At 37.5% G+C, this 20,808-nt stretch overlaps 1 protein-coding gene across 1 annotated transcript in view; it reads right to left on the bottom strand.

Moving 5' to 3' along the window:
• Positions 1 to 20,808, bottom strand: part of SKAP2 (src kinase associated phosphoprotein 2) — a 165,468-nt gene that overhangs the window by 3,854 nt on the left and 140,806 nt on the right. Inside the window, exons 10-12 of the mRNA XM_061165484.1 lie at positions 20,387 to 20,464; positions 14,698 to 14,810; positions 277 to 378 (exon numbers count right to left, since the gene is read on the bottom strand). Coding sequence (XP_061021467.1) covers positions 286 to 378; positions 14,698 to 14,810; positions 20,387 to 20,464 — 284 coding nt within the window. The 3' untranslated portion in view covers positions 277 to 285. The remainder of the gene's footprint in view (positions 1 to 276; positions 379 to 14,697; positions 14,811 to 20,386; positions 20,465 to 20,808) is intronic.

The raw sequence follows: 20,808 nt of genomic DNA, 5'->3' as shown, positions 1-20,808 counted from the left end.
AGAAAGACCATGAGTGGTATTTTACTAAAGAGGCGGAGGTTGTGAAAACAGCTGGTTATTAACAAAGGGACTCTAAGTAATCTATTTCCAAAGTAAATTCTATGAAGTTATTTTAAAAAAACTAAACCAGATTTTGTAAAACAAGATAATGATTTGGGAGTATAATCTTTGTGTTATCAGAAAACTACAAAGACTTTTTAAAAAGCAAAGACTCATAACGCAGAGACCAAGAGAACATATGAGCTATTACAGAATATTGGATTAAAATGTACTTACCCAGGACTCTCAAATATCATACATCTCCATTATGTAGGCTTTCGGCACCAAGCCAATGGCTCCCTTCATTTCTCCTACCCACCAGCCATATCTATTGTATTCCTAATTGAAAACAATATGCAATATTAACCTTTAGACTGTTGTAAGTACAATGTCCTTTGTATGCAACTTCTTAGAAATGTTATTTCTTTTTATAAAGTTATAAGAGCTTTAGCTGCAAATTCAAACATTTTAATCTTTTTTGTTTCCGGACACTTTAAAAATGCTGTTAGGCAAAGATTTAAATTAACATATAAGACAAAGCCTGTTTATTTCATGGTGTAGAATAGAAACAGTCACTTAGGATAGGAACCTGGTAAATGAAACTACATAAGGAAATGGGCTCTCTGGGCCCCTTTCCCTTCTCTCTCCCCATGTCTGTCTGTCTATCTGTCTGTCTGTCTGTCTCTCTCTCTCTCTCTCTCACACACACACACACACACACACACACACACACACACACAGAGCCTGGGGGACACCTTTTTATATGCAAACCACAGTGTTAGAGGCTCCTAGATCACTGCCAGGATCCTTGGGAAACTATCTTTGCCTTCAAGGAGCTTATCATCTAGCAAGGACAGCATTTATTTTTTTTCTCTCACAATAAATGACTTAATTCCTAGTTAAACTCATACGACCAAAAATTATTTAGAATGCAGAAGTATGCTCTTTCTCAGGAAAATGTAATACATGAGTGTAGCCATTTTAAACAGATAAATTAGAGAATTAGGAAACACTAATAAGATATCTCCAAACCGGCTTTCCAACAGAATTTACAAAAGGGTTCCTTTTCAGAAGCTTCCTGAAGGCATTTATTGTTCCTCTGATTGATCACAAACTACATTAGGTAAAGGATGAGTAGAAGGAATTTAAAGGTGGTGTTAGATTCACCCTTATGGGGAGGATCAATAGGAAATAAAAGTATCTCAAGTTATAATGGCAAAATATTAATCCAGCTGTAAAAAAACGTGACTGATGAGTCACTTTCACATTTATTTTGCTTGTGAGCTGAACCTGGGCCTCCTTTTCTTCCCTTTGCTCCACTGAAGACACACCACTGGCTCCAGGCATCGTGAAAACTGTACCTAATGTTCATTTGTCTGCCAGATTGACTAATGTATTTTTATCTGAAATTTATTTATGTTTAGTGAGATACAAACAAAGTAAAATGAATTACAAGTTTCAAGAATAATATCTTCCAAAAGCAATACTCTGAAAAGGCACCACAGGACCCAAATTTAATTTTTCATAGAAGATAAATTTTTAAAATCAATCCCCAAAGTAATTCAATAGGCTATGATTTCCAACATCTGAGTCACAGATAAATGTGCATATGCATATCAAGTTATATGTGGGGAGGGAATGTTAATACCCAGGACAGACTTAATATTTGTATTGATGACTAACTATTGTATTGTATTGATGACTAACTATGCTATTGACCATCAGAAAGGACAACCATACAATTCTTCCATACAAATGTAGAAATTCCTAGGTGTGTACTGATATGTAGTCTATCAGTAAAGAGATTACAGGATTAAAATCTATAAGTACTTTTAAAACAATGGGATGTATCAGAATTAGGTTTTTTCTGTAACAATAAGATGGAAGGAAAAGGCTGGGGAGAGGAAGGGAAGACCTGATTCTAATGAGGGCACAGTTCTGGTTTATGAAACAGTAGACTCAAGATTTTAAGTTCAAAAGTTTCCTGATAAGTGTGAACTTAGTTGACAAAATTCTCTAAACAATGAAAATAGTCTTAAGCCCGGAACTCAATGATAATGACTATAATCTGTGCAGAATATATTTATCAGAAGAAAATACCAACTTACTGAAAGCTATGATTAGCAACCATTATATCCTAATAGGTACCTAATAAAACTGCCCTTTTCAATTTTTAAGGCAATGAATACAATTAGAGCCTAATGCTTAACAAAACAAATGTATTTCACCTTGCAGAGGCCAAAGGCCCACAGTGTAAGATTTCAAAATGAATACTTAACAGAGTAAGTCTAAGTGTGAAAGCTCTTATCCAATGCCTATCTAAGTTTTTCCCAACTGATTATTTGGAAAGTGTAAAGGAACTAGGCCCCCAAAGGGTAGAAACAGAAAAAGAATACATTTAGTGAGACGGTACAGTATGACTCAATCCTGCCTTCAGAGAATAGCCTGCAATCTGGATTTCAATGTTTAGATTCAAGTTATAAACCAGAAAATTCATATTACTATATAATTGAAATTGCTTTGAAATTATAATCTGTACTCTCAATTAAGTATGTATTATTGTTCTCAAAAAACTCACTCGCATTCAAATTTAAGAAACTGATTTCCAACAAATCACTTCAACAAAGGACTTCACACATGAGAGAATTTTACATGACAGTAACTGAGAAGATTCATTAAATAGAGTATAGTAGTAAACATCAGAGGAGTTTATTCAGCTGTAAACACATCCCTTAAAAGTCACATTCTAGGAAAAATGTAAGTTTTAGGCTAAAATAATCCTAAATGCTTCACTTAATTAATTTAAAATAATTGAAAAGCCTATGAAATACACACCTTGTAGAAGTACTCTAAAATATCACAGGTTTAAATCAGAAAAGAGTAAAAATAAAAAACCAGAATGTTTATTACTCTACATTTGTAAAGAATTCCATATAGCACTCCTGTGTGGAATTAAGAGGTAAGATAAAATATAGTGAGGTAAAAATCTAGTAGGCAAATTTATGGATTTACACTGCAGCCATTAAGGTATGTCAGTGAGACTGCAAACACAGACGCTTTTACTTTTATCATTACCATCCTCTGTATGAGCCTCCTGAGCAACATGAATCCCAATTAAACCATTTGCAGCCTATAAACTGGAATGAAGATGCTTCTTGGAGTATGGTATCCTAAACTTCAGCCTGCAGATTCAATAGCACACACGATTTTCTTGGGAGGAAGAAAATATGCCTTCCTCTGCCTTCCCTGTTTGCTGCCCCCGAACAAATGTGATTATGAATGATATATTACTTACAGTGGAAAATAATGCAATCCATACAATGTTGTCCTGCTGTCCACATACTAACTGAAGTACTGGTTTAAAAGTCACAGGTGGGTCATGAAAAAAAAACAACAACAACAACAAAAACCAGCCCTCAAACCTCATCTTGTTAATAAACAAAAAATAAAGAGACAAAAATCATACCAGGCTGCCATCTAAATCTCTGAAAGGTTAGGGAGCATCATGTCATCTTGATGGCACATGAACGAGATCTCAGGTACAAGAAGGTCTGCCATCTGGTATCCTTCACCCTCTGCGGCTCTTAACATCAACTGAAATGCTAACATAGGCAAGTGACTGTACTTCAGGAGGACTGATAAAATAATGAAGAGTCCTTTAATCTACAGGAAACCATTCTAGTCAATTTATAAGAAATATTGCATCCCTTTGTAGGACGTGTAATTATTTTCTATTAATCATGTGCTATAAAGCTACATTATGCGGTTATTCTGTTATCACTAGAAAGAGGCCTGCAGTCAGCTTCTGACAATGTTAGGTAATTACTAACACAAAGCTTCTTTCTCCTCCCGCGGTAATGCTATCAAGATCCAGAGGTGTAGTGATGCTTAGTGTATAAAAATAGTACTCAAAAGAAATTCAATATCTGTAAAATGGATGGCTTCAAGGCAAAAATGTAATGTGGCAGTCACAGAAGCAAAAGCACCAAACTTGCCCAGTAATTCGAGAAAATAATGAGAAAGCAACACTGAACAGTTGGGATCCAATGCCTCCATTTTCAGTTTTCACATCATTAAAAGAGTTTTTATTTTGTAGTTAAAATTTTATGCCCCAAATAATCATTTTAAGCAATAAATTAAGGTGATTATGTAAAAAGGTAGGAAAAAAGGACTAGTTTTGATAAAAAATAGAGACTTTATCCAACACAATAGCAAAGGTATGTCTGTCTGTGTTTAATTATTAACTAAATCTTCTCTCTCTGCTGTTTTATTTTACACTTACATAAGAACCCCCCTGCCCCAATAAGACCCCAGCATTTCCTTAAATCCTTTTCAGCACCATGATTCTCATTTCTCAAGCATGCTAATCCACTTTCTACAAACCATATGGTAAAAGAATGCTGCCTTTAACAGAAACTTGGAACATTAATAAGATTTTGTGATGTACCACCCCTTTCAGAAAGGAGTTACCAATCTATCTGAAAGCAACAGGTGTTAGAAAGGTTAAAAGACTATATTCCTTTCTCCAAACATATATCTGTGCTTAAAAGCATGCCAGTCTTGTGCAGAAATAAAGGTAATTTTATTCACAAAATATAAACTACACTGAGTTTCAGAACGAGTGGACTTTACCATTGTTTTCCAACTATTCACTGTGATACTTTCAATTTTTCAAATTGTTTGTGAACACTGTGGTATCATGAAAACTAGGTAACTATTCAAAATATGGAAATATTTTTTCTTCAAGGCTACCTCTTCAATCTCTTCCTTTTTACTGTTTCCGATTAGAAACTTTATAAGAATCATTTCTTGTACATCCATCATTTCAAAAGTTCTCTTAAAATGCACAACAGGAACTTAACAACCTCGACATTTTACTATTATTACCTACACATTAATTGCTTGACTCTTAGTCTCCTAACCTCATTCCTTAAATGAGGAAATGGACACTAACAATCTCTAAGCTCCTCCATTATGTTTGAAAATCACCATTCATGAACCTGCTTTAACACCCTAAGTCTCTCAGCAACTTACAGAAACCAACCTCATTACTTAATAATTTACTATGCAGCTGTGAGTCTGAGTTACTCTAATTCAAGGAATTCCTATTTTTTTTCTCCAGGCACAGCAAATCCATTTTTAAAGCAAGAGAGATAGAAGACAAGCAAGAAAGGTGATAGTAAGGACTTAATTCCTGTGATCAATTTTAGTTTATGTTCCAGAGTCAAGACACATTTAATTCAAATTTCTACCCAGTCAACATTTACAATACCATAAAGTAAAAACTGATATGCAGACTGATGATTTGTAGATACCGTTAGGCAAAGAAAGAGCACATCGCGCTCGCAGATGGCCTGGGAACTCAGTGTATACACCAACCAATACACGACTCTGTAACTCTTCTAGTTCAGACCTCCATCACCTTCCCTGGATTACTGTGTCGACGACTCTGCTTCTCTATTCTTCCTAGAAATTGCTTTTGTCAGCTTACCTGGCTGCTCAAGAATGTATACTAACCACTGCCCCATCCAGTGCGTTAACTACAAACCCCTCAGCTTGCTTTCTTCCTACCCTGTGGGATGAAAGGGTATGGATGTGCAGGCAGCCACATCCTCCTCCCATCGCTCTGGTCCTGAGGCCCAACCTTGCACGCTGTACGCAGTCCCACCTCTGTATGAGTTGCTCCCTTCCCAGGTGATGTCTCCCCTCCCTCATCCAAAACCTATCTAGTGACTAAAGCCTGACTCAGGTTATCCAGATTTCATCAACTTTTCTTTGAATTATCTAACCCATACTTATATCCCCCATTTCAAGCTGAGTATGTATTCGTCAGTGGAGTTTATGTACTTTAGCTTTGTCCCTTCAACTAATAAGTACGAATTCACTGAGATCATGGCAATGTTTAACACTTCGCCTGTGTGCCCCACACTCCAGGACATGTAAATGATGTTCAATAAATATTTCCTGCATGATGAAACATGCTTTCTCTTCATTTTGGATGACACACCAGTTGACTGTTCTACATGTTTTCTTAAGACGTGTCATTTCCAATAGGAGTATCGTTTCTTTGTGTACACGGGACATACTTGAAGAATTTTAGTGATGACTAAACAAATATTTGTTCTGAAGTATGTTTAGCTTCACAGTTTGTTGTTTCTACTTATGGCTGGTTGTTGCCTATCACATTTTCCAACATGCTGTATAGGATATCTTGTCTAAAGAGCCTAAATTTCACTTACAGAAAGAAAGACACCCATTCCCCTGCAGAACTGAGACCACAATTCTAATTCTTTGAAGAAATAGCTTCAGTTGAATTTACTGTAAGTACTGAAGAGGTTAAGACAGAAGCCTAAAAGGCAGAAACAGTTTGGCATATCTGATGGAAAGCCTGCTGTTTTTTCAGTTTCTTTTTCTTGTGATTATTTTTTCAGAAAATATAGTCTCCAGCTTGTTACTAACCAGGTATGTGACCTTAGGCAATCTCCAGGTTCTTTAAGGGAAGATTGTTTTCACATATATATCACTTTTGAGACTCCACAATAATTCAGTTAGATACTTAATATAAATTAATGTCTATTTATTATACACTTTGGAGAAGGCAATGGCACCCCACTCCAGTACTCTTGCCTGGAAAATCCCATGGACGGAGGAGGCTGGTGGGCTGCGGTCTATGGGGTCTCGAAGAGTCAGACACGACTGAGCGACTTCACTTTCACTTTCATGCATTGGAGAAGGAAATGGCAACCCACTCCAGTGTTCTTGCCTGGAGAATCCCAGGGACTGGGGAGCCTGGTGGGCTGCTGTCTATGGGGTCACACAGAGTCGGACATGACTGAAGTGACTTAGCAGCAGCAGCAGCAGCATTATACACTTGCACCCTCACAGAATTTTTTTTGGTTGCTAACTCATGTCCAACTCTTTTGCAACCCCATGAACTGTAGCTCCCCAGGCTCCTCTGTCCATGGGATTTCCCAGGCAAGAATATTGAAATGGGTTGCTGTTTCCTTCTCCAAGGGATCTTACCGAGCTAGGGATCGAACTCGCATCTCCTACACTAGCAGGCGGATTCTTTATCACTGAGTCACCTGGGAAGCCCTTCACAGAATTACCTCTATGGAATCTCTTGTTATATTATATTTACTATAAATTTTTTTGTCTGAGGGTAATCTGACACTGTCATTCTTATTACATAAAGTTGTTGTGGTCAGATAATCAGTGAAGATTCTAGAAATTCATCTCATTTTTTTTTTTAAGTAGCCAGTGCTGGGAAAAGCCAAGCTTCCTCCTTTACAATTAACATTAGCTCCTTGTCTCTCCCCTTTCCAGTCTGACTGCCAAGAAGCTCAGGAAGTTCAAGTGCAGAAACTCCATTGTCTTTTAAGATCTCCACAGAGGCAGTCTTTTTTCCATTCGTCTTTTATTTATTTTCCTCCAATTATGTGGAGCCTTAAGATCTATAAAGTTAGCACTAAGGTTCCCCCATCTCTATGATTCTAAATTCTTTCAAGAAGTTCAGGATTACCTCCTATTTTTAACTATATTTTCATAAACATGTATTAAACATCTATCTGTCATGATGTTAGATATTGGGATTCAAAAATACTTAAGACACAGTATCAACCTCAAGGAATGGAGAGAGGGAAATGAATAATCCCAGTCACGGCCCACTTACTGAGGTGGAGCAAAACGGAAAGAGCAAAGCCTTCAGAGTCAGATCTGCACTGATTCCAGGAGAAGGTACTCCCTAGCTGGTATCCTCGGGTGATCTACATAATAAGCTTACTGAGCATTAGTTTTCTCATCTGCAAAATTATAATACTTTACCCTTCACAGGGTTATCATAGGAATCAGAGAAGCGAAAACATATTGAGTGCCTAGAACAGGGCACTGGAGGTATGCAACGAGTATTTTTTAATCCCCTCCCTCTGCCTTCCCACTAACTGGTACAGCAAAATACCAGGACAATAAAAAACAGCATTTTGGAGCACGCTCTAAGCAACCTAGGTTTCCCTGGTGGCTCAGACGGTAAAGAATCCGCCTGCAATGCAGGAGACCTGGGTTCTATCCCTGGGTTGGGAAGATCCCCTTGGAGGAGGGCATGGCAACCCACTGCAGTATTCTTGCCTGGAGAATCCTCATGGACAGAGGAGCCTGGTGGGCTGCAGTCCATGGGGTTGCAAAGGGTCGGACACGACTGAGCACAGCACACATAAGGCAACCTGATTACAACGGGCTGTTCCAAAGGGAATCTGACCTTTAAAGGGGTACGGTGGGAGATGTCTTAAAGAATAAGAGTGTGCCATATAGACATTGAGTGGGCTCTTGATTTTTTTGTGTGCGGACAACAGAAGTGTATAACAAATCATGGATTTTTCCATTTAAGTTTTTTTTAAATTAACAACACGGTACTTTGCTTTACTGTTGTTCTGTTTTGTTCCTGAAAAGCCTTTGCTTATTCCATGCAGCATTAAAGCACGACAGCCCCTCCACTGCCATCTCTGGGCACCCTGCCTCTCTGACATGGCCCTCTGGTTTCTCCTTTACCCCTCAAACCACTACTGGGGCCTGATGGCCTACCTCCCGTAGGCACCTTCCCCTTTCATCTGTCAACATTTTCCTGGAATGAAGGATGAGAGAACATTAGGAAGTACTGGGGCATGGTTTTTGTGAGTGGGTCACAAGAGGAGTCCCATGAGTGGGATGAGAACATCTGACGTAGTGTGTTTCCATACCCTGCTGACCACCACTAGGGAGAGCTGGGCCTGCCCATGAGACAGCGCCGTGCCCCGGCCCACAAGATGCCCAGGTGGACAGCACAGAAACTAAATGCCATCAGATCTAAACAACCAGCAACAAGTACAAATGCTTCTCCTCCTTCCCCAAAGACCGTAACATATGATAACATTGGGGAGCTAGCTCAACATCACCACGAATATCCTATATTGAGATGTCCTAGTTACTCTTCTGCAGGAGTTTGCTATTTATGGCACACCCGGGTCAGACAGTCACAAAGGAAAAAACTAACTAAAGCCAAAAAGTAACTCTGCATTTCCCTCCGCCAGTAGAGCTCAGCAAGACTTTCATTTTATTTATTTTTCTGGTACATCTAAAGCCAAAATAGCCCTAGTAACAGAATCTTTACATTTTCACAATGCATAGCAAAAGATCAGTGACAGTTACAGTTCACCAATCACTGGAAAAAGTCATAGATACAAAGGGAGGCAATGCTTGAAACTCTAAACAATGCACACTAAAAAATGCCCTTTTACTGTATATTAGTGAACACTGACAATCTACATTTCCTGTTTTGACTTAATAAAAAAAAGTCTCAAAAAGCCCAAGTCACATTTGTCGTAAACAAGATGAAATTTTCCAGGATTCTTAACTCTCTTTATTTTTCTGTTAATAGCAGACAAAGCAGCATGCCTCTTTCCTGCTGAAGCATAGCTCTTCTGTCATTAAGTCTCCAAAAATAATTTATTGCCTTAAAAGTAAGAATAGGAATGTGGTTAGCAATTTACTGGTGAGTACAGATTGAAAGATAAACTAACAGCGATGTAAATCCAGAACAGCAAGTAGAATAACATAACCCAAGAGGTATGTAGCATGGAATATGCCTACAGCTATATAACCTGGATCCTGCTATCAAAATTATAAAACTTTATACATAAATACAGTTTTAGGATAAAACTATTAATTATAATATTATGTCTATTTAAGGTGATAACAAAATTGAAATGCAAACCAGTAGAAGGATTTAGCACAATTTTAAACAAACTGATTCATAAAAATAATAAAAAATAAAAAGATTTTCAACCTCCAATATTATTTTCCCCATCTAATAAATCTGAAACTAGGTTTTGTGTTTCAGAATAACTTCACTAACAAGGCAGTTGTCACTGTCGTTCAGTCGCTAAGTCATGTCCTACTCTTTGCGACCCACGGACTATAGCACACCAGGCTCCTTGTCCCCCACTATCTCCCAGAGTTTGTTCAAGTTCATGTCCATTGAGTTGGTCATGCTACCTAACCATCTCATAAAAATACGTACTTCACTTTAATTCATCCCTATAAATATCTTTCACTTTAGGGAGGAGGGAAAAAGACTTCAAAATCTCCACTGAACTACTGAAGTATATAAAATGTTTTAACACATTAAAAAAACAGCAGTGATGTTACATGAAAAGAATTGTAAGCAACACAGTCTTGTGTTTTTAGGCAAGCAGTATTTGAATTTATTATTAGCGAGGTTCAAAGGTTAAAACTAAGAAAATGCCAGACACTTTGAAGGAGGGCTGGCTCAGCCAGGGGTCACGGGACAGCTACTAATTGGAAAATGTTAAAAAGGGAAGGGGGAAGGGCAGAGTATCTGCCTTCTCTGCCTTCTTTATTGTAACATTTGATTTTTACCAGAAGAAAAAAAGAAAGCTAAGATTTGCATAACTCTCAAAAGAGGCTTGAAATAAATAAATCACCCACAGCAGACACCCCATCAAGGCTTCCTTGCAGTAATAGGAAAAACAAAAACCCGAAAAGGCTGAATTTTAAAATCAAACTATACTGGAGAATTTTAATAAAGCAAGCCTGATTGTCAAAGTAGCTAAACTGTTTTGTCATTATATTTACAAAATTAAAATACTCTTGATTATAGTACATGCCATTTTATTTCTTGATTTGTCTAAATATTTATATTGAAAAGAATGAATCTTTTAAACTATCTTGTGCGCCTTTTTTAAAAGACTGTTTTCAGAACTGACAATCTTCCAGAAGGTAAGTCAAATCAATGATAATTATATACTGCAAACTACAGATCAGTTAATCATAGAAAGCAACTTATATTTCTTTGAAATCTTTTAAATGATATTTTTTATTAGACAAGTCATGGAACTAATTTTTTTAACTAAGTACACATTTTTTATGTCTCTATAAATATTGTCAGACTCCTTAAAATGCATTCTTCCTTAAGTATACAATTTTTACATTTAATTCAGAATGATGAAAAGAATTTTCATGATTAATGCTTATACTTTATTGACATGAGATAGGAAAGTAATAACCCATAGCTAGATTTAAAGTTGGATTTATGACATCATTTTGCTTGTGCACATTAGCTGCAATTACCTGCACCACTCATTCTGAGCCACTAGATGGTGTAAAAAATAAATTTAAATGGTAAAATTTCATTTCATCACCATGAAATCTAAATATAACTGAGAAAGATTAAACAAATTTCTAGGTATATAATAATGCTAGTGATTTGTATTATCTACTGTACTTTAAAAAAAAACTACTAATACACAGCATCAGCTCCACCTTGATCTAGAAACAAGTCCTTTTGAGCAATTTCTCTCTCTACTAAGGACCTTGAGATCTGAATTTATAATGATACTCAGTACTCAAACTGCTGTCATCATTCATGTATTAAATAAATTTATTATATTAAACTATGGTCTACGTTTGCCGAAATTTTGATAAAAACTGAAAGACAAAGCAAATATAAAATTAGAGAATCACCAGAGGTTCCTATCTGAACTCACCCAAAGCCAAATGGGGAAGTAAAAGTCTTCACAAATATATCCTGAACCTCAAGGCAACCTGACAACAAATAGCTAAGATGCTCATTAATAGCCCTGAATGTGTTCAAATTCCACTGAGAGAAAACTAAGTGTCCTTTCTTTCACCCTCACTAAGACCAACCTGGTTGATTCTACGAGGTCCACAGCTGGGTAAATATGGGTATTTACTCATCCAGCCAATGGTGACAATGTGCTAGCTAACAAAGTCTTGTCTCTTCTTTCAAAAGAGTTCCAGAAAATGAGTTCCAGAAAAAATGCCCACCTCCAGAAGGCATCTCAGAAAATGCTGACGGTGGCACTTTAAACTGTGTGAAAGGTTGATAAAGGAAGTATTTTTGGTCAGCCCAAATAACAGCATTTAGAAATTTTAGATGGGAGAATATTCTCGCTATGCATGAGTTTGAGCAAACTCCAGGAGATAGTGAAGGACAGGGAAGCCTGGAGTGCTGCAGTCCATGAGGTCACAAAGAGCTGGACACGACTGAGCAACTGGACAACAACATTCTTATGAGCTGGACTTTAACCACCTAACTTAGCCTTACGACGTGCATGCGTGTGTGTGCTAAGTCGCTTCAGTCGTGTCCAACTCTCTGCGACCCTGTGGACTGTAGCCCACCAGGCTCCTCCGTCCACAGGATTCTCCAGGCAAGAATACTGGAGTGGGTTGCTGGGTCCTCCTCCGGGGGAGTCTTCCCAACCCAGGGATGGAAACTGCGCCTCTTATGTCTCCCGCATTGGCAGGCAAGGCTCATTACCACGAGCACTACCTAAAATTACCATCTCCACAGAACAGGTTTGGGAGAACAGGAATGACTTCCCCCAGAATCCTAAATATATGATACACACCCATAAGTGTATTTTCAATTTCACATTCACAGAAAATGATTTTCTGAGGCAATGGCAGAAATAAGACAAGCCTATGGGGGCACTGCTTGCTTCACAGCCTGTCCCAGAGGCTGGTACTCGGAGGCTTTCAGCAACAAAGACAACTTGATTCATAAAGAAACCTTCAAGAACAAACCCACATGGGCTTTTAAGTTTCATATTTTACCACACAAATATAATGGCTGCATGCCATTTATCCCTACAGTCTGAAATTCCAAGTGGAAGCTCATCAACCTTTTAATTTTATATGCAATTTTACACACAATTGAATTTTATGCAGCTAAATTGGTGAAAGAAAACTGTGAGCTAAGTAAATTTGAGGAATGATTCCAAGAAAGTTTCTTGTCAAGAACTGAAACTAATCAGTTTGCTTTCTATATTAAGTAACTGACTCAAAAAGCTGTCATTTTAACACGAACTATTGAAAGCTCTGTAGTAGGCTTAATCCAACAGTTGTGACATGGCTGTTTATAGCTTCCAAGAACTGAAAACATCCTTCTAAAAAAAACAAAAAACTTACACTACTGAGCAGAGGACTGTGAGAAATAAGAAACAGGTCTTACTTGGGCACCTGAGCTAGCAATGATCACAGCTGTCTGTATTTACTTAATATTTTCACCCAGTAATCTATAAGTGTTTATATCTCATTTCTTTTGGATTCCTGGTGCCTAGAATGGGCCCTTGCATATTTTAGGTACTTTATGATGGTTACAAATTAAATACAAGTAAGGATAGAAGGGGAGTGGGGGAGAAGGGAGGGGGAAAGGTAGGAAGATTGAAGCACAAGACAAAAAGCAAGAGCAGAAAGCCCTGGTCTGGGAGTCAAGACGCCTGGTTAAAGGACTGGCTCTGGTACTTCCCTGATACAAGTTCACTTATCGGTGAAACCGAGGACAGACAGATGAGCCCAAAGGCCTCTCACGCCTATGTTCTGATTCTCTGTGTATGATTTTACACACCAGTCAACTAGTGTTTAAATTCAATAAGTGATCTTATTTCCAAACTCTCCTCTGTATCTAATAAGTCATACTACCTTGCCAAAAGGTTAAAAATATTTCTCTAATGGGGACTGATGTTGAAGCTGAAACTCCAATACTTTGGCCACCTGATGCAAAGAGCTGACTCATTTGAAAAGACCCTGATGCTGGGAAAGATTGAGGGCAGGAGGAGAAGGGGACGGCAGAGGATGAGATGGTTGGATGGCATCACTGACTCAATGGACATGAGTTTGGGTGAACTCCGGGAGTTGGTGATGGACAGGGAGGAATGGCATGCTGCAGTTCATGGGGTCGCAGAGTCAGACACGACTGAGCGACTGAACTGAACTGAACTGAATCAACAAAGAACACTAAACTTCTAAACTTGTAATTTATATAATATTTCTCTATCTATATTTAAATAGTTTCTATATATTGTTTGTTTCTAAAGTGGCCTCATGAAGCAGACTGAGGGAGATATTTTTAATTCCCATATTATAGCAGGCAAAGTTAAAATATGGAAAACTAAAGTAACCCATTCATGTCTTTAGAAGTGTAATCAATTAAGAAACTCGGCTTTTAGATAGATCTAAGGACAGAAAGATTTTGAATAATCCAGTGTCTTAAGAGGCAGAAACAATGATTTTTTTTTTTTAATATATGAGGATGAGTTCATAGCAATACACTTTGCTATTATGTTTACAAATACAATTATGCTAAACTTAAAAAAATTACCTATACCTGTCTGAATAGAAGAGTATTGCTTTTAAATTGTCGGAACACCCGATGTATTTACATAAAGATGAAAAACTTGTTCTATAAACACAGTGTTTCCAGTAGTGAATGGCAGACAAAATCAGAATAAGCACACAGAAGAATAAAAAGGAAGAGGAAAGAAAAACATAATAAATAACCCAATACCTTACAATGTTAACTTTCACATAAGTATATTGTTTCTGGAGAAGGCAGTATGTGGATTGGAGCCAAAGGCTGAAGTGATAGGTAAACACACTGTTAAGTTGAATCCTGTTATCTGATTGTGTTTAAAATTTGATTATATTTCACTTGACAAAATAATTAATTATGGTGAACTCCCAATTGTTAACAGGGATCTAGAAGAATTCCAGTTGGCATTTTTCCCCAGTGTCCTCGATCCAAATAGATAAAAATCCAGCTCTGTAGTCACCCTTTACAGTTGTCATACTGGGGTATCTGCTTACCTTGCTAAGAATGTAAATCACATCACCACGTTTAAATGACAATTCATCAGAAAGAGCTCCTGTGCAGTCCCACAAACCCTGGTAAAAATTAGCATAATCGGTGCTTTTATCTCCTGGGAAGAAGAAAGAGAAAACAAGAGTTAGTTTTCCTGTAATGGGCCCCCATTTTTAAATGAACCAATAGTAATTAAAGGGCCAAAACGGCCTTAAGAAAAAAAAAATCTGTCCTCATTCAAAGAACACTTCATTACATCCACAAAAGAATCCTACTTCTTGCTCTCATCTAAGAATCCTTTTCAAAAAGATCTGATTTTGAATGTCTCTTTTTTCCTCTCTCCCTCTCTTGTTCTTACCTAAAACTTGCAACTGCAGTAAGCTTCTTCAAACCAGCACCTAAGTTACTTCCCACCTATTTTCCATAACAAACAAGCCCACTTGCAATATGTTTTGAAGGTAAGTCAGTTTTCCTGCATAATGAACAATACGCATGAGATATGATAAACAGGCTGTAAAATAAGCATTGGACAGAATTTGTACTGAAACTACAGAACTAAGCACAGGGCATAATAATAATAATAAAGAGATAAGATACAAATATAAACAAACAAGATAACACACAAAAACAATTTTTTTAAGTTTTTTAAAATGCAAAACTAGTTAAAGGAAGAGAATAAACTGAAAGTGATCTAACAGATAATTCCAGCTCTTATCTTTGAGGACTTTTGTACCCAAAGCCTCTCAAAGTTATTTCCAAACTATTTTAGCAACTTTGAAATTGCCAGTGCTGAAGGTGCATTTTTCAAGATTTCTGTTAGCCCTAGTTTAGGACATTAGACTCTGAATAAACACGCGACATACACTGGAGTTATCAGCTCATCCTTCTCACAGCATAAGCACAATGGATGCGATGTGCTCAAACTGCCATACAGACCATTAACTGATTGATTATTTAGCGCTCTCCATTCTGTAATACCACAATAAACTGGGTAATAAATGCTTTTCACTTATACAATGTGGGTTGCCTGAAACAGCGCAGAGTTAAACACACTGGCTGCTTTTGTTACACTGAGAACTGTTTCCTGTTTTTAATTTCATGATAATTGAGTTTTGATGAGTTAACGCAAGAAGAATGCAAGTAATATCAATAAGATGTCCGTGTATTCACTAACCAGGCAGAACATACATGTGCTGACAACTTCCCTCACTGGAATGTCATCTTTGAATTCTGAGGGGATAACTGTGGAGATGCATGGTGGATCGGGGTTGTCATCTTAGTTTTGTTATATGACTCTCAGACAGCAGGCTCCTTGGCAATTCCAACACAGTCGGTCATATTAGCGTGTCATGAAGGCATTCATCTTATTACACATAGTTTTGTGATTTACACAAAGTCTTAGGTTTATTAGAAATTTAAAAAATTCTTTTTAGTATTGGAAACATTTTTTTAAGCCCCAAAGAAAACCTGAATAATACGGAGTCTATTTAGGAAGTAAGACACTACTTTTTCATTATATTTATATTATAAATAAGGACCAGAATACACAACCAGAAAAAAATCCTCTTATTAAATTTTTCCCCTTGTTTTTTAAGGATTAAAAAAAGGAGAAAAGGAAAGGTGGGAGAGAAGGAAGAAGGGAGACAGAGAGACAGACACCTTACTGACTTCGCTCTTGCATGTGGGCACTCATCACTGAAGCCAGCAGGGGCGTACACCTGCCCAGGAATCCAACCAAGAACTAACAATGCTCTGTGGCCACCCTTATTGCATTTTTCCCCTCAAAGCATGTATTAAGGAAATTCTATGAATGGACACTAGAGGGCACTCTGGCTGGACAGATCACTCCAAACATTGTCAAAATGTTTTTTAGAAAAAAATTACTTAATAATAAAGTGACTGATTTCCTTTAAAAACCACTTATTTAGACAAATAGGGATTTAGAAGTTGAAACATTCTAGTCAGATTAAATCAACTGCTAACTGGGTCAAATGTTGCGCCCCGTGCCGTCCGTCAGTGTCAGTTTAAAAGTCAAGGAATTAGAGCAAAGACAGGATGACATCATTTCACAGGCGAGGCCCTCCCCGACAGCCACTGGCCAGGAGGTAAAAGGACTAAATAGCTGGTTGCCCCCGTGGAGGGTTCTGTGTGTTCCCCATGCTGCTCAGCCTTAGGCTCGATCCCAAAAGGTTGAAGAAAGAAAACTTGGGCTAAAAACAAGAGAAGTTTTGGCTTAGCTGGCACATCTCAGTGGGTTCTTCAGCTGTTCAGCCTGCTGCCTAATCTTTCCTTTTTCAGATTTTCTCAGAACAATTTTTCATTCAGTAGATTTTCAAAAGGTGGGGTGATGGGGAGAAGGAGGGGAAAAAAAGTATATGGTGATTTCTAACACATAATCCTTATCACTTTGGGGTCTTTCTTCCCCTCGATGCACTTGGTGAAACCCCCATTAACACTAATGGGAGTTACAGGAGCGCAGGAGGAGAAGAGAGACCCCCACCGTGCGCAAGATGCATTGCTCCCGAGATGTGCATCACGGGCATTTCATTAAATCTCACTGCTGTAAAGAGGCAACAGAGCCAGCGATCTGGCAATCCTGCGAACAAGAGGCATTTTCTACTTTGCTTTCTGTAATCTTTATGATGTTATCCAAAGACCAATCTCATTTCTGTGTCCCATATGTGAGCTCTGTTAAAGAATAATAAGTTGTTTATGTCACATGGCTACATGTATACACAATTGACTATTCTTTCTATTTCAGCATGCAATATTAGTTATGATGTAGAAGAATCCACAACTGGGGAGATAACCTGGCAGTGTGTGTTAATTAGCCTTAGTCTCTTTAGGAAAGCAATGTCAAAATTCTTAGTATGAATTCTAGACATAAAAATTAAGAACTATCTTGCTCCTTAGAGAGCAGCAAGCTCTCTAATTTTTTTTCTGTACTAGATTTTTATTCATTTCCTCTTCAGTGTATTTTTTTCTCTTTATAATTTATTTATTTTTAATTGGAGGATAATTGCTTTACAACATTGTATTGGTTTCTGCCTACTATTCTAAATTTTAAGTGTGGCTAAACATACACAAAAAATTGCACATCGATATCCTTGGAAGCACTGTGGGTTCACAAAGGTTAACACCACTTGTACATTGAAAAAAATAACGCATGTGAGATGTGTTTTTTGCAAACAACAACAAAAAATGGAATGGAGTACAATGTCATAAACCACCACCAATAAGCTTACTTTCTGAATACAACTTAAATCTGTTTAGTTTTTACTGCATACATTAATTTTTATATTCTAAATTAGTTTTCTGATTCTATCCACGTCATGATCAACATCTTCAAAATTACCAAAAATAATCACCTCCTTATGTTTCTTGTCTTGAGAGGCATATATGGTTAAAAGAAGAAGGTAAAGAAAGAAAATAACATTCTAAACTAGCCAGCTTGTGAAAGATTTAAACAATGTACTTGCACCTGTAAGTTAAACTAGCAAAAACAGAACACTGGGTAATAAAAACAGAAGTGTTACGAAAGTACAAGCTAAATATTGGAGATATTTAGTTTTGCAAAAATGAAAGGATTTTTAAAACATGATGACAATAGGTGGAACACACAATGATAGATAATGAAGAATGTCTTCTTGAGTAGTGGTAAAGGTTTAAAAACTATTTTAGAAAAATAAGCATATTATACAAAGTTCAAAAAAATCACATGGAATCTTTTTTCATATATATAAAAATAAATGCAAGCTTAAGCATGAAAGAACTTGTAAGAAATATAAGATTAATTCTGTTTTTGCTTACATATTTCACATTAGTCTGAATTTTTTTTTTTTTTTTACTAAAATCAGTCAATGTGAAAAATATATAACATTCTTGAGTAAGGTTAGAAGTTCACATCATGTGATGCTCAGCAAGATAGTAATACCCTTGTCAACTCACTGCCCTGCACGGCAAACAAACTTCTAGTGTTACGTCTTTGACAGCCTGGGGAGAGCAAAGGTCACTGCTATGCAAAAGCATTAAAACTGTTGCTTGAAAAGAATTTCGTGTCACTAAAGATAAGAATTATTGCAGTGCTTTATAGCTATTGCATGAAAAGCTAGATCTCCTTATTGCATTCCTTTGAGAAAAAACATTTGTTTTTCCTTCCCTCAAAGGCAAAAATTTGGGAGAGAGTTACTTTAAAAGGATTTTTGAAAAATACAATTGCTTTAAACCAAAACACTTATATTTATGGGAAAAATATCTGTATGTGTCCAGTTTCCACACCTGCACTGAAATTTAAAAAAAGAAAATGACATGCTTTTAGCAGAAGCTTCATGACAGCAAAACATATGTACTTCCACTGCCATTGAATGCTGTCCTCAAGGTTTTGCTCAGACATGATGTTTATAGCTGCATTTTGCAGGAACAGAGGACTCCCATCTAATGACTTCGTCCTCACTTCCTTTCTGAAAAAAGCACACCCAAACCTCATGCACCAACCTGTTCCTGCTTTCCTGTCCAGGTCCGGAAGTCAGGCCTGTTTCCTTTCCACATGTCACAGTAGGAAGGACTCTGGAAAGCTACTTCCTGAACACACACTTCTTGTCCACCCTGCCCCTGACAGCTTGAAAGAGTGATGTATGGCCATATCAGCAAGGGGAGGCGACCCCCATCTACAGCTCTTTGCAGGACATGGGATGATATGGCAGACCTTGCCCCAGCTGACATGTGGCTATGAAGAGGTGTAAAGTCCTGATAAGAAGGCAGTCCTTCTCTTCTTTCCGTGTAAAATAATTGCTGATTTATCAAAACTAACCTCATGCCTGCACTACAGATATGGTTTATCTCCTGCTATTTGGAAATAACAACCAGCAAGAAAAGTTGCTTGTATCATGTGATTCTGTACAGAGCATATATAGCTATTTTTCCAGTCTCAGTCATAATTAGCACTTGGGGCCACGTGCCAAGTGGAAATGGATAAGTGGAATATCCTTCCTAGCCTTCTAGGCCACCAGTGTCCTTTTCCCATTTTTAAGCTGCTGTCACTGGACTCTGGCATTTCTTACCCAATTCATTTGCTTTCTGTGTTAATCATATGCAATGAAGATATGCATGGCCAACATTTAAACAGGCTGCAGATCAATTAGCGGTCTTAAGTTTATCTGATTTTTATCAAAGAAGACAGAGCTGTGGGTCGATTGTCAGAGCCTGTGTCAAGTTGACCTTTTCAGAGATGTCTACATTGCTAGTCCCCTGGGCAACTTGTTGTCCCCTGTTAGTCTCTGAATGGCAGAAGTCTGTTCTGCTCAAGCACAAAGTATACACAGATGTCTATATTACATTCTTATAGGTTTGACAGCAACTGCATGTTGTATCTATAAACTGTCCTTTAGCAGTGACACTTCCTCAATGATGATAAGCTAATTTATGCAACTAAATCTCCTTTGTGCAGAAATGAAAGCTAATTGAGTCATTACAAAGTAATTCAGGAAGGAATACCTTGTATAAATTGGCTTACTTTATAAATCCTTCTCAAGTGGTTTTCATGCATCCTAAATGGGTCTAAGCAGCTTATCAGCTATAAGAGATCCAGACCCAAGGACCCAACCTCAGGGAGCTGAGGACACATCTTTAGAGTAGGGAGAAAGTGATGAAAAGGAAAGTGAACAAGACCAAAACAAGCTTTTCCCAACTCATTACCTGTGGTGTAGTGAACACTGTCCTGACTCATCTTCCTTTGTTCCTCCACTTTGATCAGAGCTCCGTCCTCCTCCTCTTCTGTAAATAAACAACAAATGGAACGCTGAAGTCCAGTATGAACAACACAGTACTCACTCCATCTTAAGAGCAAAACTAAAAGTTTAAAACACATAAATAATCCTTTTCAAAGAATGAAACCACTCAACATCCACATTCCTTTTTCAATAACCTAAAGTTGAACAAATGAATCTATAGCTATATCCAAATAGCAACCTGACCAGTTGACTTGATAAAATTTAAGGTGTGTACTAACGTTTCACAATTTTGTTTTAAATGCTCACAGAAATTCATCTGGAACAATCTTAAATCCAGAAAAGCCCTAAAAATCCAGTAAAATGATACCCAGAATTATATGGATTAAC

Source organism: Dama dama, chromosome 18 (assembly GCF_033118175.1).
Source record: "Dama dama isolate Ldn47 chromosome 18, ASM3311817v1, whole genome shotgun sequence".
NCBI lineage: Eukaryota > Metazoa > Chordata > Mammalia > Artiodactyla > Cervidae > Dama > Dama dama.
The sequence above is the reverse complement of the archived record's forward strand: the minus strand, read 5'-3'. Positions and strand labels throughout refer to the sequence as shown.